Source organism: Notothenia rossii (genome assembly GCF_949606895.1).
Source record: "Notothenia rossii genome assembly, chromosome: 12".
Classification (NCBI taxonomy): Eukaryota; Metazoa; Chordata; class Actinopteri; order Perciformes; family Nototheniidae; genus Notothenia; species Notothenia rossii.
In genome coordinates this window covers 13688215-13712233 of record NC_136911.1, presented here as the reverse complement: position 1 = coordinate 13712233, position 24019 = coordinate 13688215, and the positions used below count along the sequence as shown (strand labels likewise).

The following is a 24019-nucleotide window of genomic DNA, read 5'->3' as shown; positions in this document are numbered from 1 at the left end:
TGGAATAAGACTAAACCTAAAAAACCCTTGAACAGGTGCAGAGGATTCTTTTCTTTTTTTTAACTCATCCTATTACGTGATCTCCACCCACAAAATTGTAAATGTTGTTCCAGGAAAGACAGCCTCTTCAAACATGCATTCATTGCATAAAATACATTTGTGACAATTTACTTTACATTACATTACATGTTATTTGTTAGACGCTTTTATCCAAAGCGACTAACATACTCAATGCTGTGGGCAATCCCCACAGGAGCAATTTGGGGTGAAGTGCCCAGGGACACAACAACATGCTGACTGCAGTGGGGTTTGAACCTGTGACCCTCTGATCCTAACACCAAGGCTCAGTCCCCTGTCCACCATACAGTCAGTCCCCCATTATAAATATGGCAAATGTGACAAACGTCTTCTACAATTCCTTAATATACACTCTGTTCCTGAACAAATCATACCTCTCAAGCCTCTATTGGTCAAGAACATGACTCCAAATGATTGCTATGTTCATGGTTTGTGCTGCATAAGCAAAAGTTTGCTAACAAGTCAAATCAATTTTAAAAATGATGATATGAGTTCACAGCTTGTTTCTGCTCCCAGATATCGGCTTAGAGCACAAGTTAATGGTATAAAATATTTTTTTCCTGAACCCCAAAATGTGCCAGTTTAGATGATTACAAATGTGTTCCAAAAAAAGTATTTTCTTGATTCTGTAACAAACTTTCTTGAATTTCTTGAAACAGATGAATTGTCTTTTAAGGTTCAAATATTTTTAAAACATTTCAAGATTTACAGATGACTTTTTGGACAAAATGACCTGATAGATGTTTTTGCTATGTATTTTGTATTTTTGTATTCTGTATTTTTCTGTGTACACAGTTTAATCAAAGCAAGATTTTCATCAACAACAAACATCCCCTTCTGGTATCAGTACCTTGGAGATGAGAAATATTAATTTATGAATTTTCACTGCGGTCTTGATCTCATTTTGTAGCAGATATGAGTGTATTTATTGTGAGTATCTCTTATAATGTGTGCTCGCTCCAGGTCTGGAAGACTGCTTGCAGCAATACGTTGGTGTGTTTGAGCGTGGAGGTGTGTGTGGGGAGAGGCTGCTGAGGATCAGCCATGCCGAACTGGAAGAGATGGGAGTTTCGGACACCAGGAGCTCATTCTGGAGGCCGTCGACCTGCTCTGCGCTCTGGTGAGTTGGTGTCTTTCTTCTGTATTTTCAATGCAATTCTGATCTCAACAACCATTCTCACTAATTCAGCTGATGGTAATGTATTCATGTTTTAAGTGAGTTCACAATGTTATACAGTAGATTTCACAAACTAAGTCTTCACAATGCTGCTCCAAATCCTTGAGTTGGCACAATCACTTTAAATGTTCTACAAACTAAAGGATTATACATACAATTATGCAAGTGTTGTGTTTGCCAAAATAAGAGATTGAAAAAGATACAACCTGAAATTCTGTATGTACAAAGAGCTGGAAGTACAGACATTTACATTAATTGAAAAATGACCGTCTATGTTTAATGTTTCCTGTAGATATTGAATTGCTCTTTTTACTGTACTTTTAGTGTACACTTTTACTATAATGCTGCTGAATTTATTGTATTTTTGTAACTCTGGCCCAACAATTTCCTTCGGAATGAATAAAGTCTTATCTTATCTTATCTAATACCTACAAATAATACCACTCTGTGGAAATGCTCTGGTACAAGTAAAACATACCTAAATAGCAGTACAAAAGTAATAACATACAACATGTAATTTAAGTAGCCAAAAGGGCAAGTACCAATCTTGCTTTTCAGAATCTTTCATAGATTATTGTATCATAATTATTGATAAATTATTGTGAACATTTATTTTATGGTGCAGCTGCTAAAGGGAGTTCCAGAGCTTCGGGGATGCCACAGAGAAGGCTCTGTCCCCGAAGCTCCGGAGTTTGGCCTTGGGGATTGAAAGCAAACCGGCTGAGGTGGATCTGAGGGAACGGGGTGGTTGGTAGAGGATGAGGAGGTCAGTGAGGTAGGGGGGGGCCAGATGGTGGAGGACTTTATAGGTGAGGACCAGGAGTTTGTAATGAATGCGGTGTGAGACGGGGAGCCAGTGGAGTTCTTTGAGGACCGGGGTGATGTGATGCCATGATTTGGTGTGGGTGAGGAGTCTGGCGGCTGCGTTCTGGACACGCTGGAGTCTGTTGAGGGATGTTGTGCTGATGCCGAAGAGGAGTGAGTTGCAATAGTCAAGGCGGGAGGAGATGAAGGCGTGAATGATTCGCTCAGCTGCGGTGCGGTTGAGAGAGGGACGGAGTTTGGCAATATTGCGGAGGTGGAAAAATGAGGTTTTTACAACTTGGTGGATGTGGGGGTCGAGGGAGAGGGTGGGGTCGAATATCACGCCAAGGTTGCGTGCCTTGTTGGAGGGGGAAACAGGGGTGCCATCGATGGTGAGTGTCAGGTTGGGGGTTTTGCTGAGGGTGGATTTGGAGCCGACTAGGAGGAGTTCAGTTTTATTGCTGTTGAGTTTGAGGAAGTTGTGTTGCATCCAGGATTTTATTGCAGTCAGACAGGATTCAATGTTTGTGAGAGGGGGGTCGTGGGGGGATTTGTTGCTGAGGTAGATCTGGGTGTCGTCAGCATAGCAGTGAAAGTCCAGGTTGTGATGGCGGAGAATCTGACCAAGGGGGAGGATGTAGATGACGAAGAGGAGGGGGCCAAGTACTGAACCTTGGGGAACACCTTAGGTGACTGAAGCTGTGGTAGAGGAGTGATTGTTGAGGGAGATGAAGTGGGATCTGTCGGAGAGGTAGGACTGGAGCCACCTGAGTGCAGTACCTTCGATACCGATATCCCAGAGTCGGGTAAGCAGGATGGTGTGGCTCACGGTATCGAAGGCTGCACTCGGGTCAAGGAGGATGAGGATGTTGAGGGAACCGGTGTCAGCAGAGGTGAGGAGGGAATTGAGGACTTTGATGAGTGCCGTTTCTGTGCTGTGGTGAGGACGAAAACCAGACTGAAGGGGTTCAAAAAGGTCATTTGTTTGGAGATGGCGGTGGAGTTGTTTGGAGATGATGCGTTCTATTGTTTGTTTGAAACGCTCAATGAACTACATCTCTGGTCTCGCAGAACAACACACGCCACCAAGATGGCCGTCACTACTGTCTTGTCAACAAACAAAAAAAATGGATTACCCTCACTAACACCACAATGAAACACGTCCAGAAGAATGTCATGCAAAGCTGCCTTCCTTTGATTCTCTCTGAACTGCCTGGTCTTTTTAATGTTTAATGTCAACCATTTGTGCAGATAGCATGAAGTAGAAAAGATCGGCGATCGGCGATGCTAGCGTTAGCATTTCTCCCCCGGGCTTAAATTGTGTATTATACAGTGGCGAACCGTGTCTATCACAACTGGACCTTCTGTAGACGCACACACCCCCTGCCGCGTCCCCCCACCCCCTCCACGGCATTATAATGTCCGTCTTTTTCACTGAATTGTCGTCTTGAAAAGGGTACTCACAACAATTCCGCAACAACTTCATCATCACCTGTTGCACTTGTTATTTCAACGTTAAAAACAATAAACGGCATGAATTGCTTCGTCGCATTCATCTAATCCTCTGTCTCGAGCCAGTTAACTACCGGGCCTTCTAGAATATCCTGGAACCGAGGGAAACTCTGAAAGAATACGCCCATTGGCTACAAATCAATATATGATTGGTTGATCAAACTGTCAGTACGCTCTCATTCAGTGCAACGGCCAGGGCATTCGATCAAGGATGTAGAATACCTTGGTTGAAGGATATTCTACCCAGAGACCCATAACAAGATCTGATTGGTTGCTTTCTTTTCTAACACAAAACCACTGAAATGCGTCGTGCATGATCCGAGAAGGACAAACAAATCAACGTAACACTGTAATATTACAGAACAACAAAGATACGATTGTCATGTATTCATTTTATATACATTTACATACATTTTATTACATTTTATTTATATAATTAAATCGATTTTGTGTTTGTTTTTCCGAGTGTTCCAGGGTATTCTCTGAATACCTTGAAGGCCCTGACGGTTCGCCACTGGTATTATAGAATAGGGTGACCAGACGTCTCAGTTTTCCGGGGACAGTCCCTGTTTGTATTGGCCTATCCCCGATTGAAACTGTCCCCGGAAATGTCCCCGTTTTTTAATATACGTTAAAAACACATAGCAAGGTGAAATAAAACGTTTCATGTCAGGAAACACTGGGTAAAAAGACTGTGGTCAAGCCAGTCCCCACTTCGGAAAACACAGTCAAGCCAGCCCGCATGTTGTATTGCGGTGCACGAATATCCTATGCATTACGGTAGAGAAAAAAACTGACTTTAAAATAAAAGCGTTTACTCGGTCAATAACAAATATACCCAAACAACACACCAAACATATTCATATATATACTGGAGCTTAAATTAAGAGATATATGTACTATATAATGTGATCAATAATAATTTATACTGTTTGTATCCAACAGTTCAAATGTTCGAATTATATTGAATCAGAATCGTCCCCCTTGGAAAATTGGATATGTTAATGATATATTGGAAAATTGGATATGTTAATGGTATATATTGACCGCAAAACTCAAAATGTCCCCGGTTTTAATTTAGAAAATCTGGTCACCTTATTATAGAATGATCACACCGGTGACAGTACTCTTCAAAGCAGGGGCGGACTGGCCATTGGGAATACCGGGAGTTTTCCCTGTGGGCCGGTGCTGTGGCACGGCCGGAGGGCCAAGAAAAAAAAAATATAATAATAATAATATAATAATATTAAATATACAGTTGCAAGAAAAAGTATGTGAACCCTTTGGAACTACCTGGATTTTTGCATAAATTGGTCATAAAATGTGTTCTGATCTTCATCTAAGTCAAAACAATAGACAAACACAGTCTGCTTAAGCTAAAACCACACAAACAATGATATGTTTTTATGTTTTTATTGAACACACCATGTAAACATTCACGGTGCAGGGTCTTTGAAATGCAATTGAATTATAGCAACAACAACAATAATAATAATAACAGCAATAATGATTGGGAGGGGGGGCGCGGCTGTTCTTATGTTCTCTGAGGGGAGGCTCACCTACCCACACTTTGAAAACCCCTGCTCTAGGCAACTCAAAGGCTAAGGTAATGTGATTACTATATGAATAATGGTCCAAAATAACATTAAATGCATAGGGTCTTTTGTTAAGTAACATACTTTCGTCGCCGGCCGGCCGATACACAGAGCCGGACCGACCCATTAAGCGACATAGGCGGCCGCTTAGGGCCCTGCCGCCACTAAGGGGCCCCCTAGCAAAAGATATTTAAATTAAAAGATTTTATTTAAAAAATACATAAATCTCAGTACACCGTCGCCGTGATAAGTATGTTTAATTAATTGTGTTAATATGCCTAGATTGCCTACTCTCAAAGTCATGTATTATATTATTGAGTCAATAATATACATTAACCGTGCTTTACCTGAACCTCATCATGACACAGGAGAGGACGGCAGGATTGTAATTTCCCGTGTTCAGTGAATGCAACAGAGGCAAGACACCAGACCAACCAGAGAGTTGAATGGAAATAAACATTTGTCTTATTGGCTGACAGGTACCTATCCTGTGAGCTGTGACAATGTTTAAAATAAACTGTCAGACGGACTCAGAGTTTTTGAAGATGGACATAAGAAAACATTTTCTTAAAAAATACGACAATTCTCAAGTGGTGGCTCACACAACAACCCCAGAGCCACCACTTAAGCCAGGTAAACAAGGTATGTAAATGTCAGTAAACTTCCAAGTTATGCGAACATGTAAGCAAAGCATAAATTACAGCTACGTTTTTAGCGTTACCTCGTGATTTCAAAGAAAGTTCTCTGGGAAATGTTGACTTACTGTTCAACATGAAGCTAGAAGCTACCTTAGAGTACACAGTTGATCCGGAGTCCTGTCAGTTAAAGTGTTTCACAGTTAGCTTAGCTAAGCATCAACCTAGCACTGAAATATATGGATGTTATGCAGTGTTGGGCAAGTTACTTTTAAAAAGTAACTAGTAATAGTTATAGTTACTGCTCTCCAAAAAGTAACTAGTTACTTTATTAGTTACTAGGTTATACAAGTAACTAGTAACAAGTTACTTTACTTTACTTTAAAAATAATAACAATACAAATACAAATGTTTGTGTTGTTCTGTGGCACAGTAAGACAATGCTTTCTGTCCTGCGCACAGTTTACATTTGACCGTAATATTTTTTGCGTCCTTTATCCCCACAAATTGAAAATAGTAGTTATATATCCAAGTTGTAAATGCGCTGCTGCTCTCGCTGATACTTGCATCTGCCATTGTGTGTGTGTGTGTGCTGGTGGTGAGTGTTGCCGTATGTGTGTGTGTTAGCATTAGCAAGTGTTCGTGTGTGTGTATTTTCCCCATAAGGCAAGACCCGCCCAACTCTGTCTCTGATTGGCTTACCCTGAAATGTTACCCCGCGTTAACCAATCATCACTCCTCTCTGGTTACTTTCAGTTTAAGTGATTTGTAAAATATCCATAAAGAAAAATCTGTTTACAGTTCTGTTTCATATGGATGTTGAGATGTATCCATAGATCTCTTAATTTTTCTCTCAAAGTGCACCAGATTGATGCTTTTAACTTCAATATTAAAAAAAAATCTTCCTCGCTTAGGCCCCCCAAAAGTCTAGGGCCGGCCCTGCCGATACATGCCGGGCATTAAGTGGGCCTGTCTGTCAATTAATCTCCGGGCCACTTTTTCCCCCCAGTCCGCCCCTGCTTCAAAGGCAGTGGCGGCTGGTGGAAATTATTTTAGCTGGGGCTATTGTAATTGTGAATAAACCACACGGGGAACATTTTGAGAGATTACCCCTTAAATTAAATTGGCTACACTATTTCATCGTTGCTGTTGTAAGATTGGTGTTTAGTTACGGTATTTAGCGTCTACAGCACCTCCGCTTTTAGGGTTGACGTAGACCCAAACATCGCCCGAAGGTCCCCCGGTGTTGTTGCGGGAGCTGTTGCACTAGCTAACGCTCCACTAGCTAACGCTATATTAGCAAAACAAACACTTATTTATTTTGCAAAAGGTGCAGCGGGCTTCAAACACGTTCCCCTCCACTGGTTTCAACCAAGCACTAAATTAGATGTTTTCCAATCAAATACGGTTGAACTGACACTTCCCCATATTAATTTGTAAGTAGATTCGAAGATACATCAGTTTCTGACTGCCGGAAGCTGAAGCTTGGTTGCTAGGTTACTAGCTGGGTGTTCTCCAATAAGGGGGCCGGGGGAAACAAAGTTAGTGATTACTGGTTCCATGTTGATTTAAATCAATGCAAATTGTTGGGGGGAACTGAAAGGCTCTTACCGTACTGGTTACTTTGCAGCCCGGACATTTCCCCCAAAACACATTTAGACGCTATCGCAACACAGAAGTACCTTTCAAATCCGATCATTTTTAAGACCTTCTAAACCATATTTAAGACCTTTCTTATTTTTTTGGTCATATTTAAGACCTTTTTAAGGCCTTACATTCAGATTATCAAATGCAAGGCTTTTTAAGACCCCGCGGGAACCCTGAGGAGACTAAATACGAACATTATATGCAGACACAGACGTGGTTCAGAAACACAGAAATATTAGAAAACAGACCATTAAGTGTGTGTGTGTGTGTGTGTGTGTGTGTGTGTGTGTGTGTGTTGTCTGTGTGTGTGTGTGTGTGTGTGTGTGTGTGTGTGTGTGTGTGTGTGTGTGTGTGTGTGTGTGTGTGTGTGTGTGTGTGTGTGTGTGTGTGTGTGTGTGTGTGTGTGTGTGTGTGTGTGTGTGTGTGTGTGTGTGTGTGTGTGTGTGTGTGTGTGTTTATTTAACACGGGCACATATTATCTGTCCCCGGCTGTTTGAAGAGCAAGCATGGGAAACAAAAGACAGTGTTTACCTCTTTGCATCCAGCTACTCACGCGCACGGTTACAATCACACTCCCTGTAATTGACATAATTAATAGATAGTTTAGCTTCTCACCATCATTTGCTGTGGCCCACTGATTAACGATCGTAACTGAAAGGCTGCCTGTCAAACGGAAACATTCAGCCACGTGACTCGCAAACTCTCGTGAGAGTTTTACACAAGACGGATCCTTTCTAGCCATAACCCTGCACCGGGCGCTGACATTGGCGCCCGGTGATCATCAGATTTGACGACGCTGATTGGCTGAAATTATGTTTCGGAGCCATAGCTTACAGATAGCAACAGTCAGCTGCTAGTGGCTGCTGCTGCAATGGTTGAGGGCTCCTCTCTTAGCGCCGAGACGAGAGAGGGTAATGATACAGGGGCAAGGCCAGGCAGGAAACATGTGACTTATCAGTAACTTTAGACATCGTAACACCATTTTAAACGAGATTTTATTGTAGATTATACATTTTACTGATATCAATTATATAATATTTACCTTGTTCATTAACATTTTTAATTAAAAAGAAATATATATTTTTTAATTTTAATTTTTTTAATTTTAATTTGTAATGTGGGAAGAGGTGGGGCGGCGCCCCTATGGGCCGGCCGCCACTGAAAAATCAAAGGGTTTGCGAAATATGACTACTACTCTTACTGTTTAACATTTTTGGTTACTTAATGTTACTTCATATTAAGGCTAATAAAAATAACACGGCTGTAATGCTAACTAACGTGCTAGCTACTAGCTAGGTAGCTAACTTGATCCAGCCACTCCTGGTCCTTTCATCAGACGGGAAGCGAAAGAACGAGCAAGACCCATTGCTGGTATGATAACAACCTGGTACTAAAAAAAAGGCATCTTGTTAAAGTTATCTTATCTTAGCCAGTGCCATATAGATAGATTATATCTATATGGCGCTGATTTTAGCTATCTCTTAGTGGAGGAAAACAATTGTGACATCACTTACGCGACTCTGGGATTTGTAGTCTTTCCAGTTGCTTATTTTACTAGTCTTATATTTCAACAGTTGTACGACAAACTGTGACTTTTTTTACATGGAGATTATTTTTTAAGATTGACAAACATCATATGTGTAATTCATGGCACAATTCAAAAGGGATCGAAAGATAGGTTTTCTCTCTCCATTGACTTCAATACATTATTTTTCCGAAATAAGGTCCCATGGACCGGAAGTAGATGGGCGTTACTTCGCCACTCTATAGGCCTACATGTTTATTGCACAGCCAGCATTAGCTATATTTACCTTGTTTACACTTAGCGGTCCTATGTGTTAATCTGTGTATGTTACACTTGCATGTATGAAATCATGAAGTGCATCGTAACTTCTTTTTTATAGTTTCACTCTCTAAAAATCTTTTTTTATTTAAAAGTACAGCCTGCATATGTGTTCTCAGCCTTGGAGAAACTTGACATGTTTTGGTATGTGAAGCTCTCTTTAGTGGTTAATTAATAAAACAGATATTTCAATGTGTGCCTACTTTGATCATGTACTGTTGAGGTTAATTTCAGTAGTTGTGTGCTATAATGTATTTACAAAGTGTGAAGAGGAGGCAACTTTAGAATAGGGAACCTGTTCAGGTCAATTAGAGTCAAACTACTAGCTTATTCGTTATGAAAAAGACTTCACTTTAAAATAGGGAACATATTATTAGATAGAAATACCTAATTAGAGTCAAACTACTAGCTTATTGGTTATGAACAAGACTTCACTTTAGAATAGGGAACATGTTCTTCGATATAAATACCTAATTTTGAGTTATTTAGACACAATTAACACTTATAGTTTCATGTTTTGTTACATAAGAATAGATCATATTTGTTTATATTAAGTGTTATTATGGGAGAATTACTATCCTTGTGTTACTACTGCCATATTATGCCCATATTGAGCCGAGCATATTAAGACCAAAACTCATGTACAACAACTTCCTTACTTGCAATAAATAAGCACTAATTAGAGGGTTATTGAGGAAAAACTCTCAAATAATGGCTTATTTCTTATAGAATATGGTCATAAGGCATTAATACGTGTTTTATAATGACTAATAAAGAGCCAATATACTGCTAATATGCATGTTAATTAACAACTAGTTGATGGTTAATTTGTGTACCTTAATATAAAGTGTTACCGGATTTTGTACTACATGGTATTATACTTTTTCTAAAGTAAAGAGTCTGAATACTTTCTTGCATTAAGCCTGAAGGTGCATTTATTATGATAATGACTTTTAAGTAACACTGTATGCGTTAGTGTTAGTGTCTGTATGCAGTAATTAGCACCAACATGGTTCTTATCGCAAACACCTTGTTCACACCTGAATAGTCTATTATGTTACAACCGACCCGGTGCCTCATTTGTAAACATTGTGTCGGTACAAAAATGGGTTTTAAAGACCCTCTCCTATCAGGAAAAAAAGATGCACACATCAGTGGAAACTCTATGCATACAAAATGTGGGAGACTTTGGGAATGAATGGTGCCAATGTCAAAGAAACATAATAAATATACAATAGTCTAATAACCCTCCTCACAGCTAATATCTCTCAACAGCATAAACCGTTTTGTTTTGGTTTGTTTGTTTCTAAAATTACAAATAGTCAGTAGAGGAGTTTAAATTGGTGCTCTCAGGACAGAATGGCTTATGTACCTTGTGCGCTAATAAGATAAGATAAGATGGTACTTTATTGATGATATGTTTTTGTTGCAGCAGCATAAAAGACAAGGCATTTTACAATAAAACAAAACTAGAAATAAACAAGAAAAGAAAGAAAATAAAATAAAATAGAAAATATTCATGTGAAAATAGAAAGTATACATGTTGAATTTCACAAGATATTATATATACAAATATATATATATATACATAAATATATGACATGGAATATTAATATTAAATATAAAATATTGAACAGATTATATATGTGTAAAATGTACAACGTGGTTTTATTACAAGAGAAACTATGGAGCAGAGAGTTCTCCTCCAGCCAGAGGTGACTTATTGTACAGTGTTATTGCAGTGGGCAGGAATATTTTCCTGTATTGGTCCTTGTGACAGCGGAGCTGCAGCAGTCTGTTGGAGAAGGAGCTCCGTTGAATGTCCAGCTGCAGGTGGAGAGGATGTGGGGGTTATCCATGATGGACAACAGCCTGTTCAGTGTCCTCCTCTCCACCACAGCTTCAAAGGGGTCCAGCTTGATGCCGATGACAGACCGAGCTTTCCTGATCAGTTTATTGATCCTGCTGGTGTCACCGGCTCTTATGCTGCCCCCCAGCAGACCGCAGCAAAGAAGAGTGCACTGGCCACAACAGACTGGTAGAAGATCTCCAGCATCTTGCTGCACACGTGGAAGGATCTCAGCTTCCTCAGAAAATAGAGTCTGCTCATCCCCTTCTTGTACACAGCGTCAGTGTTGATCCTCCAGTTCAGCCCATTGTCTAAGTGCACTCCCAGGTACTTGTAGTCCTCCACAACAGCCACATCCTCTCCCAGAATACACACGGGCTGAGGAGACGTCCTCTTCCTCCTGAAATCAATGATTATTTCTCTGGTCTTGGCCACATTCAGAAGCAGATGATTTCATCAATCAATCAATCAATGTTTATTTATATAGCCCAATATCACAAATGTTACATTTGTCTCAGTGGACTTCACAGTTTGTACAGAATATCAGTATGACAATACGACACCCTCTGTCCTTAGACCCTAACATTGTACAAGGAAAAGCTTCCGGAGAAAACCCCACAGTTTAAAGGGGAAAATGGGAGAAACCTCAGGGAGAGCAACAGAGGAGGGATCCCTCTCCCAGGACGGATAGACGTGCATTAGATGCCATGCGTAAATTGAAAAGATAATACATTTGTAACATATGTAGTCCAAATGTTTGGAAATGCATGTGTGTATAATAGGAAGATGAATCCACGAGGATATCCATCCAGGACTTATGATCCAGGACCACAGCCACGACTCAAGATCCAGGACTCGCGATCCATGACACAGGACCGCAGGATCATCCATGACTCCGGATCCCGGCGTATATAGACACCAAAAAGAAAGAAATTTGGGGAAGCTGGGTTAATCGGAACATGAGAGTACACAGGTATAGACAGAGAGAAGGAAGAAGTAAGATGTCCCCCAACAAACTAAGCCTATATCAGCAAAACTAGGGGCTGAATCTAATCAGCCCTAACTATAAGCTTTATCAAAAAGGAAGGTCTTAAGCGCACTCTTAAAAACGGATAGGGTGTCTGCCGTCCGAACACAAACTGGAAGCTGATTCCACAAAAGTGGACCTTGATCAGAAAAGGCTCTGGCTCCCATTGTACTTTTAGAGACTCTAGGAACAACCAACAACCCTGCATTCTTGGAACGCAATGCCCTAGTAGGACAGTAGGGTATAATGAGTTCTTTAAGGTAAGATGGCGCCTGCCCATTAAGGGCTTTGTAGGCGAGAAGAAGAATTTTAAATTCTATCCTGTGTTCTATAGGGAGCCAGTGTAAGGCAGCCAGAACAGGGGTAATGTGGTCCCTTTTCCTAACTCTGGTTAGTACACGAGCTGCAGCATTTTGAATCAGCTGAAGCGACTTGACTGACTTCTTTGTACACCCTGATAATAAGGAGTTACAATAATCCAGCCTTGAAGTAACAAATGCATGGACTAGTTTCTCTGCATCGTTTTGAGGCAAGATATGCCTGATTTTTGCAATGTTACTTAGATGGAAGTAGGCGGTCCTTGAAATTGATTTTATGTGGGCGTTAAAGGATAAATCCTGATCAAATATAACACGAAGATTCCTTACAGTCTCACTGGAGGCCAAATTAATGCCATCCATAGTTAGTATATCTCTAGATAATTTGTTTCGTAGATTCTTTGGGACAAGTACAATAACTTCAGTTTTGGTCGTGTTTAACATAAACAAATGTAAGGTCATCCACGTTTTTAAGTCCTTGAGGCAGTGTTGAATTTTATTTAGATGATTAATTTCATCAGGCTTGATTGATAAATATAGTTGAGTATCATCCGCATAACAATGAAAGTTTACAGAATGATTCCTTATAATATTGCCTAACGGAAGCATATATAATGTGAACAAAATAGGTCCGAGCACTGAGCCCTGTGGCACTCCATGGCTAACTTTGGTTTGCGTGGAAGATTCATCGTTGACACGTACAAACTGAGACCGTTCAGATAGATAGGACCTAAACCAGCCTAAAGCAGCTCCCTGTATGCCAACTAGGTGCTCTAGTCTTTGCAATAGGATATCATGGTCGATAGTATCAAATGCAGCACTGAGATCGAGCAAAACAAGAATAGAGACAAGTCCCTTGTCTGAGGCTATTAGAATGTCATTTGTGACTTTAACCAGAGCTGTCTCTGTGCTATGATGTGTTATAAAGCCAGACTGAAAATCTTCAAATAAATCATAGTTTTTTAAGTAATCACACAGCTGTTTTGCGACTGCTTTCTCAAGAATCTTTGAGAGGAACGGAAGATTAGAAATAGGTCTATAGTTGGCTAAAACCTCTGGATCGAGGTTGTGCTTTTTAAGAAGCGGTTTTATCACTGCTACTTTGAATGATTGTGGAACATAGCCTGATAATAAAGACATATTCATAATATTTAATAAAGAAGTGCTAATTAATGGGAAAACTTCTTTTAAAAGCTTAGTTGGAATGGGGTCTAAGATACACGTTGATGGTTTAGAAGAGAGAATCATTGAATTTAATTGTTCAAGGTTTATGGCTGAAAAGCATTCTGGTTTACTATCTAGTGTAATATTAGAACTTACGTTTCCGGGAGCTATTGATAACACTATACTGGTCAAAGGCAAGAGGTCATTAATTTTGTTTCTAAGAGTAACGATTTTATCGTTAAAGAAGCACATAAAATCATTACTACTGAGTGCTATGGGAATAGAAGGCTCAGTCGAGCTGTGGCTCTCTGTCAGCCTGGCTACAGTGCTGAAAAGAAATCTTGCATTATTCTTATTCTCATCTATTAATTAAGAGTAGTACGCTGCTCTCGCTTTACGCAGTGCTTTCTTATATTCATTGAGAGTAATATGCCAAATTAAACGAGATTCTTCAAGTTTAGTGGAACGCCATATCCTTTCAAGTTGTTTCGACTTTTGCTTTATTTTGCGGGTTTCGGCATTATGCCATGGAGCTAATCTATGTTGTTTTATTTTCTTTTTTTTCAAAGGAGCAACAGAGTCTAATTTTATTCGCAGCGCATCTGTAGCACTATCAACAACATGATCAATTTGGGGTGGTGTACATTTTGTATAAGTTTCCTCCCTTACATGCTATCGAGTTAAGTATTGGTGGAATCTCTTCCTTAAATTTGGCTATAGCACTAACAGATAAGTTTCTGCTGCAAGAGCTTTTGACTAATGCTTTGTAGTCTAGTAACAGTACTTCAAAAGTTACTAAGAAATGGTCGGATAAAGCAGGATTATGCGGTTCGACTAATAGTTGCTCAATTTCAATACCATAAGTCAGAACAAGGTCGAGAGTGTGATTATAGCAGTGGGTTGGTTTATTTACACTCTGACAAAAACCAACAGAATCTAATATAGAGTTCAATGCAACAGTAAGGCTATTTGTATCATCGTCAACATGAATATTAAAGTCACCTACGATAATTACTTTATCTGTTTTAAGTACCAAAGCTGATAAAAACTCAGAGAATTCTGATAAGAATTCTGAATAAGGACCTGGTGCACGATACACTGTAACAAATAAGATTGGCTGCAAAGTTTTCCAGGTCGGATGCTTAAGACTAAAAACAAGGCTTTCAAAGGAGGTATAATTTAATTTTTGTTTAGTATTGATAAATAAACTTGAGTCAAAGATTGCTGCAACTCCACCTCCTCGGCCCGTGTCTCGGGCAATATGAGTATTGATATGGCTGGGTGGAGTGGCCTCATTTATGCTGACATATTCTTCATGTCTCAACCAAGTTTCAGTGAGACAGCATATATCAATATTATAATCTGATATTAAATCATTTACCAATATTGCTTTGGATGCTAGAGATCTTATGTTTAAGAGACCACATTTAATCTTCCTGTTTTGTTGCACTGTAGTAGTTGTTACATTTACTTTTAGTAGGTTATTATGTATGAAACCTCTATTAGGTTTTACCTTAAATTGTCCTTGGGCAGACACACACACCGTTAATATTGGGTATTTTATTGGGTTCGGGATTCCTATGGATGACTGCCTAGGAGAGAGCGCAGAGAAGCGTGTAAGACTGCGACTCCGCCTCCTGGTCTCAACTCCAGTTTGTCATGGATTAAGTCCACAAAGCCCAGAAATGTTTGCAGAAATGAGATTTGCACCTTCCAAAGTAGGATGAATGCCCTCTCTCTTAATCAGACCAGGTTTTCCCCAGAAGGCTGTCCAATTATTTACGAAGCCCACATTGTTTGCTGGGCACCACCAAGACAACCAGCGCTGAAATGATGACATGTGGCTATACATGTCATCATTGATCAGATTGGGGAGGGGACCAGAGAAGATTACGGTGTCCGACATTGTTTTAGCATAACTACACACCGACGCCACATTAAGTTTGGTGCATTCTGATTGGCGTAAACGAACATCATTACCACCCACGTGAATAACAATCCTACTGTATTTACGTTTATTTTTAGCCAGCAGTTTAAGATGCGCCTCAACGTCGCCCGCTGTGGCCCCCGGAATGCATGTGACTGTGGAGGCTTCGGTCTCTAAATTCACGTGTCTCATAATAGAGCTACCAATAACCAGAGTTGGCTTCTCAGCGGGTGTCTCGCTGAGTGGGGAATATCTGTTAGATACGTGAACGGGTTGGTGGGGACCTGCGGGTTTCGCGTTATGCCCCTTCTGAACAGTCACCCAATCTCCCTGCTGCTCGGGAGTTGCCGGGGGACGGCTAAGAGGAGCTATCTTTTGCCGGTCCATACCGGCTAACATGAGCTTTACTGTAGCTGAGTTACTTTCTAAGATGCGGAGCCGGGCTTCTATGGCTATGATTCCCGCCTCCAACCTAACAACTATACTACATTTAACACATGTATCGGTACCAGTAAAGGAGGTAGGGAAGTAACCAAACATGAGACAGTTAGAGCAGGAAATAGCACCCGAGGGTGGGGAAAGAGCCATGGTTAGCTATCAAGCTAAAGTAGCTACTGTTAGCAAACCCGAAAAGAGTGTAGGCAACTGTGGAGTTACAGTCGCTAAGAGAAGGAGAGTTGTGAGTGCTTAAGCTGTAGTAACGTGTGATTACAACGTCAGGCAGTTGCCATGATCAAGAGTTTTAAAACGATCGATTAAGTTTAAGATAATAAGCTATCAGCAACAGAACAGGCACACGGGATACCCGGAGAGGACAACAACAACCGGAAGTTACAACATGCTTACCGCAATAGTGGTCCGAATGCAGGAAAGTTTTATTTTTATATTTATTTATTTATATTTCGTCCAGTCCACTCTACTTTTGAATCCCAAGTGCACCGACTTCTCACTTGTTTTTCCAGTCCAGTTAGATGACTCAAACTCAATCATTATGTGCTGCAGGATTCACCCCAATATGTAACTGTTGCAATATGTAAAGTATAGAGACACTAACAGGTTAATACACAACCTGGAAAGGACCTGTTTTTCTGAACTGCATTCATGCGTCTCGTGTTTGATGAAGTCTTCACTTTTTTTCACAGATTCCACCTCCCAGGAAGGTTCGTGTGTACTGACCCTTCAAGAATCCGTATTCAGAGAGGGATGAAATGTGTGGAGTGAGTATACTCATTTGTCTCTAACTTCAATAAGTACTCTTACCGAATATTGAACTAAAATAATATTGTTTTTTCATTGTTCTCTGAAGTGAAAGGAGGAAGAAGAAAGGAGGAAGAAGAACAGTAAGATCATAGCAAACCGAACCTGAGGGCACGACACATGAGCTGTATACGAAAGTTACTGTATGAAGGATATAACTAATATTTAAAAGCCTTCGTACACCGAAGTAAATTATCATTTCATTTTGTTAAATTATTATATTACATCTTATTATATAAGATTGGGTGTTTTATAAACAGGTAGTAACTGAAGGTGCAGAGCATCATTGGAGAAGTATGTTTTTGTAAAGACATTTTAGTAAAAAGGAATTGAGAGTAAAAGTTTGAATTGTAATTTATATTGTCAAAGGATTAATAAAAACAGAGATGTTTAATAATGCATTTGTCTGAGTTTCATAACATTCAGCATATCCACATGTTACATACCACCCTTTTTAATAAAAACTATTATTATATCTGCTGCACATTCTAAATGTTATCCTAGTTTACAGTGTTAAATGAGTAAATCAAAGGTCAGCATTTCAAATAGGGTGCAGAGAATCAAGATGAGCACAATACAGTAGACATAATATAACAGTAGATAAATCACAACGACAAGAGAATAGAGTTGAAAAATGATTTTTTTTTAAACGATAAAAATTCATTTGAAATATAAGATTTAAAAAATGTTTTTAATAGAATAGCTTTAAAATCATCTTATTCCACATTGTTTGATTGTATCATATTTGTAAAGATTGTTCTAGCTTTTTATTGATATTTAATTCAACAATATCCTAGAGTTTCGCACAATTAAAGGTCACTTATTATGCAAAATCCACTTCTTCATGTCTTTTATACACAAACATGTGTCCCCTGTAAAGATATTCTGAAAGCTTCAGGAAAAAAGATTCCCTCTCTCTTTGTCCTGATTCATTTGCATAAAAACCTTTCTGAAAATGAGATGATCAGATTTTGGCCACTTTGTGATGTTATAACAATTGTTTGGCTTGTGTAACTATTAGCCAATAACGGTGACATCCCCAACCACCCCCTCCCCCCCACCTTATCATCTGGATCTCATCTAATCTAATCTTAACTTCACCTAAAGTAAAAGACAGAGAATCAGCACTTTTGAAACAGGGCTGAAACAGAAGGGTTTATGGGATGCTTCACTTCAGAGACATGTTTTGAATATATCTGAGACCTATAATATATTGATGAAAAACAGTATATTAGGGGGCCTTTAACATTTCCCATAATTTGAAGTCTGCAGTTTTTGTATCTCTTGAAACTTTAGGAGAAGTAAAGTCCTGTAGGTTTGAATAAAGCTTGACTGTAAAACATGCATTTTTAAGCGTTATGGGATGAACAAAAACGTAGAAAAGTAGAGAGCTCATTTTGTGCTAACTGCTTTTAAGATAAAAAATATGTTAAAATGAATATTTAAATTCAATATATACATTTTTACAAGACACAGTTTTCCAAGTGTTGCGGAAAACTGTCAAAGAGTGAAATCAAACTGTGGCATCCTAAAAGATGATCATAATCATGACTATCTGTTCACTGCTCCATTCTAGAAGTGAAATGTAGGGCTCACCAGCTTATGGAAAAAACACATTTCACTCATACCTAGTCATAACTTGGTCTTCCAGTTTGTGTGTATGGAAACTATTGAAATTCATTTCCATTTCAGTTAAACCAGTAAGAGCAGCTGATCTAGTTGGTAGGTAAATGTAATCCCAGAAACCTCCTTCAGGTATACTTTGTTACATTTTGGAAAAAAACAACAAATTCCAATACGACTCCAAATCTCACAGAAAGAGGATTGTATTTCCTTTCCATCATGGTCTGTCCCCCACAGTGAGGAGTAATCTGTCCTCGTTGATATCTTCTCTGTTCTTCAGAGCCTTGCAGAGTTTCACCCAGAACAGCTTGGGGTGCTCCTCAGCTTGAGGCCAGCTCAGGTAGGTCTGCCTCTTCAGCAGCTTCCTTATGTGGTGGTAAGCAGACAGCTGAGAGGTGGGAATATCCTCCAGAAACACCAGAACCAGCACATCCTTCTGCTCATCAAACAGGCGGAAGCTACACAGAGGAAACAGAAGGATGGAACAAATGTATTGTAATAACCTTTTAATACAAATGTTATTTCAGTAACATATCAGACATTTCTAAAATTTCATTTCAGAAAAAGATTAATCAGAACCAATTCTTTTTGATTCTTTCAAAGTTTCAGACTTTGTTTAGATTCACAATTATGACACCGTTCATGAAAAACATGGTGTTTGAAATCATTGTTAGCTTACGGAGACTTTAATATTTCTGTAATTGTAATGGTGTTGATTTAAACACACTAAAATTAGCATTTTCTTTTTAGATTTTCTGGAAATTCAGTTGAAGTGTAAATGTTCATTTTAATTTAATGTTGAGCATCAAAGGTTTTTGTACATAACCAACAGTAACTATAGAGACCCCATTAAGGAAGATAAAGGGAGGCTTTGGACTGCCATGTGTCTTAGCTCAGATACGTTTAGAGTCCGCTTGCATGTTACCTGGCCACCTGGATCTCTCTGGAGCACCATTCACTCTCAAGATATTTGCGACTGATGACACAGATTGTCTTCCTGCTTCCATAAATGGCATCTGTTATGTTGTCAATGATGGGTTTACCTGAGGTAGAGTTAAGGAAAACATTAGTAGATATTCACCTGATTAGTTCCTCGGATGGTGTAGTTTAAAAAGTACTATAGTGACACCTTCTGGGGAAAAGATAAAGTACAAAACTACTGCGAAAATGATCTGCCAGTTAAGACACGGTGTCATGGAAATACAATTATATTAACCAAATGTATAAGAAATGTATGAACCTATTTTTATTTAGTTTTTAGATTTTTTCAAACATCGTTTTGGCCAATTGTGAAAGCTCTTCTTGTTTGTAGTAATTTTGCCCCTTCTGCCTTTCTGTTCCTCCCCAAGCCCCTGCATCTCCATTGCAATACCCCTCCCTTCTCCCAGAAACCCCATGACTCTCCTCCTCTTATAATATTTGTATGCCCAACCATGTCTCATTTACAAATCAATCTGTCAGAACACATACAGTACCAGCCCCCATGTTACCCAGTCAGTTGCCAGATTAGCAATGTTGCTCTTTGCCCTTTTTTTCGAAATAAAGACCCCTGAAACCGATCCTTAATCTGAACACTGCCATAATTCTCGACCAACCACCTGATAGAATAACATTGCCATTCCAAAATAATTAACTAGCATGGCTAAAATATTAGTTTAGTGCCTGGTGCAAAACGCAATCTCACCTGGCTCGAAGTCTCGATGGTGCAGACACAATTTGAAGCCCTGCTCTTCTTCCAGTTTTGGCACCAGCTCTTTGATGACCCATGGCTCATCATGGCCGTTGTAGGAGATGAAGGCGTCATACTGATTTGGAGCTTGCTTGTTTTTAAACTTTGTGTCAATGAGCAAAGCCAGGAAGATGTAGTAGGCGTAGGCCAGTTGCCACCTCAGGAAATGGTAGGTGAAAGTCACCACCATAAACAGGAGTATGCTACATGTGGTGGTGATGAAGTAGACAAATTCAATGTCCACCATGCAGGACCGTACGTCTAGGTCCAACAGTTTTTTACCTTTAAGGCCTTTTGGATAGTTGCACTCAAAGTTGGAGGCGTCAAACACTTGTGTTTGCAGGTCATTAACTGCCCATTGGCCAAACCAGGCATTATCACAGTCACAGGTGAAACTATTGCCCTTAAGATCAATGTAAACTAGAGCCGGTAGGGACTTTATAACTTCCATACTGATAACTGAATATTCATTATGTCTTGCCTGTAGAAACTCCAGGTTTGTAAGGTTGGCATCAATAAGGAAATCTAGAGACCCAAGACCAAACCCTCTAGATATGTAGAGGTTTTTAAGGTTGCCAATTGGGGAAAACAGATCCGGTGAAAGATCTTTTAGGTTGTTTGAGCTAATGTCAAGTTTTTGCAGTTTAGGCGTGTAATTAAACATGTCTTTGTGGAAATGCTGAAGTTGCATGTTCCTTGCATCGAAATACAAAAGGTTAGTCAAACCTTTCAGAAAGTTGCGAGGCAGATGAAACCTCAACCTTCTGTGTTGCGCTTGCATAGCCAGTGTCTCCAGATCAGACAGCTGAGAAAATGGTGGATCAAGCAGAGCTTTATCGTTGGGGTATCGAATGTGATTCTCCCTTAATTCCAATCTTTTCAAATGTATTAGATCATTGAAAGCATCTCTGAATGTATATTCTTTTAAACTATTTAATTGCAGCTGAATAACAGCTAGATCCGTCAATCCGATGAAGGAGCCATTTGCAAGTTTCTCTATTTTATTTTCATGTAATGACAATATCTTGAGGGATTGCAAGCCTTGAAAATCCCCCCGCTGAATGGTGGTGAGTCTATTTTTATTCAAATGCAGTTGTTTAAGATTTGGTAAGAACTCTGTGAAAGCATCTCCTAAATTGTAGATGTTGTTTGCCTCTAGCTTTAAAACTTTTAATCCTATTAAATCCTTGAAAACACATTTTTGTAGAGCTGAAATCTTATTCTGGTGAAGGTAAAGCTCTCTGAGCCCTGTCAGATTGGTGAAATCATGACACTCAAGTCTCCTGATGTTATTCATTTGGAGAGACAGCTTTTCAAGTCTCGGTAGATTGCTAGTGGCAGCTGGAACAGATAAAAGCTTGTTTTGACTCAGATCTAAGATTCTTAAACCTTGAAGATATGTGAAGGCCTTGTCTGAAATATTTCGGATTCCATTATCTGATAAATCTAACTCTTTTACATGAATACACCCCTGGAACAAATTTGACCTGATAAAAAAGAGGTTGTTACGTTGGAGTTGGAGTTTGGACACTGTTGGGATGGTGCAGGACATATTGATTAGTTTTGGAAGGTTTGATCGTTTCATAGCATTCATCTTCAGAGAGGTCAGTGAGAAGTTGAAGAGCTCTTGTACTGTTTTCCTGTCATCAGGAGTCATTTGAAGCCCACTTATATCAAGAGTGGAAACTTGACGAAGAAAAGTCTTACCAACGTCCCATTTCAGCGGTTGTTTTGTATAAGTGCAGCCGATGTTCAACAATTTAAGATTTGGAAAAACATCTGCAGTGATACTAAAGACTGAAAAGCGATTCTGAGACAAATGAAGTTGCGTAAGTTTTAGAGAGCGGTTTGTCATTTCCCATGACTTGAAAGTGGGTAAATTGTTGTCTTCAACTGACAGCATCTGTAAATTTGGCAGATTCTGTATTACTGAATTCAATGTTGTTATGTGCTGCAGTTTGTTGCTGGAGATTTCCAAAAGCGTTAAGCTTGTTAAGGACCTAAACGAGGTGGATGACACCGCTTGAATTTTATTATCATTCATTCTGAGCTCTGTGAGATTGCTCAGACCTTCAAAAAGATCATCTCCAAGTTGAACAAGTTGATTATGATCTAGATTCAAAGTTTTGAGGGAAATCAGATTTCTGAAAGCGCCTGTGTCGATCTGAGAAATATTGTTCCGTTGAATGTCTAAATGCATCAAAACAGATAGATTTTTTAAATCTGACACTTGCAATTTAGAAATTTGGTTCGCAGACAAGTCCAAACTTTTAACGGTTGCGGGAATTCCTCCAGGGAAAGATTTTAGTTTTATTTCATTCGTGGAACATATGGCAGTATTATTACTGATTCGGCATGACTTAACTGAGAATCCTGTGACTGGAGCAACAATACTACTGATATTCAGCAAAAATAAAAAATAACTTAGTTTGAACCACTTGGGTCCTGGTGTTGGCATTGATCTGTCCTCTTTTACTCTAGCAGCCATTTTTTTTTATCTTTGCAAAAAACAAAAAATGTCTTCCTGGTGAAAAAGTCAGCAGAATGTGATCCTGGAAATTCCAAAACAAAAAAAGGACATCAAAAACAGAAGGAAACAACAAATAATCCAAATTCAAACACTCATACTCCACATAAATGATCACCACAAATAGGTGCAGTACGATAACTGGACATCTGAACTCCGAGAGTTCACTTTGTCTTATAAATGTTTTAGCAGAAATAGTTTCTGATACTCACTGTGATTCACCAAGAAGAGCTGATCAATAACTGATGACGTAGCCGCAGATTCTTCTACTAAAATGAACCTCCTTTGTTGAAATGAAATGTTCCTCTCAGATAAAAAGAGTAGAAATGTTCTCCTTTACCATGCAATAGACTGTGTACAGGACAAACATGTTCATCTCCAGTAGAAACTTCTTTCCTCTGACTCTTCCCTGTCCTCTTTTGTCGGAATCGCACAAGGAAGTGAGAGTGGAAAGAAATGCGGCTGTTTTTTCAAAGGCATCCTAAATTATATATGGACAGTATTTCATGCCTCTGAGCTTTTTTTGGAAAATCAGAAATGTGTTTTGAAGAGTTGTCTTTTTTCTCAAGAATTACATTGTGTTAATTTAATGTAATATAATGTATGTAAACACATTTCTTGGAGAACATTAAATGCACATTAGTTCTAACTTCTCTATTCCCTTTTTTACTTCTTATTTTATGTATCATGCACCTTTGGTGGGATACACTTCTTCTAATCAAACAATGAAGGGCCTAAACCGAGTGTGAGAAAATCCAACTAAGGAATCACACTTCCTCTTGATGCTGCTTCGTAAATCAGTAACTTCCTCAGTCAAGGAAAGTATTGATTGTTGAGAAACTTCACTGCTCAAATTCACTCAAACAAAATGAGGAAGAGATGTGGTGCATTACTAAACAAAGGTGCTGTAGAGGGAGACTATGGATGGAGAGTCATATAGTGTTATCCCTTCTCAGTTAGCACACAGAAAGGATTCAGTTTTCCATCCTCTTTGTCTTTCGTTAAGGCAAGACTTCTTCTTTAACCTGCATGCAGCACTTTTTCCCGTAATAGGTGTCTGCTTATTGAGGAATTGATATACCACTTAAATACCTCACATCTGTTTCAGCAAGACTCATGTTCAAACATTCTTCACATACCTATGCATGTATGCATGTACAACATATCCCACATTTTTCTGAGACTTCAAAATCAATTTATATGTTTCAGAAAAAATTCTCAATATTATGGCAACAAAGTGCATACTCAATGAGGAAACGTTTTTTTTGTAGCCTTCCCTGCTGTCCATCTCATGATTTAGGCTGAGCC

General features: G+C 39.3%; 1 protein-coding gene and 1 long non-coding RNA gene across 3 annotated transcripts in view; one reads left to right on the top strand and one right to left on the bottom strand.

The window, feature by feature from the left end:
* LOC307026641 overlaps positions 1-17233 on the top strand; it is a 43158-nt gene extending 25925 nt beyond the window's left edge. The window contains exons 2-4 of one of the 2 annotated variants that reach the window (XR_013804422.1): positions 1042-1198; positions 16718-16792; positions 16882-17233. This is a non-coding gene — a long non-coding RNA (uncharacterized lncRNA). Of the gene's footprint in view, positions 1-1041; positions 1199-16650; positions 16793-16881 lie in introns of those variants that run through there. The other variant, XR_013804423.1, reaches the window with a different exon arrangement.
* Positions 17234-17504: 271 nt separating this feature from the next.
* On the bottom strand, positions 17505-23131 carry LOC307026640 (uncharacterized protein). The gene is made up of 4 exons (XM_079662195.1): positions 22924-23131; positions 20140-22736; positions 19381-19498; positions 17505-18913 (listed from the first exon to the last, which is right to left on the bottom strand). The coding sequence occupies exons 2-4, from the start codon at positions 22670-22672 to the stop codon at positions 18673-18675; spliced, it is 2892 nt and encodes a 963-aa protein (XP_079518321.1). The 5' UTR covers positions 22673-22736; positions 22924-23131; the 3' UTR covers positions 17505-18672.
* Between the last annotated feature and the right edge of the window lie 888 nt (positions 23132-24019).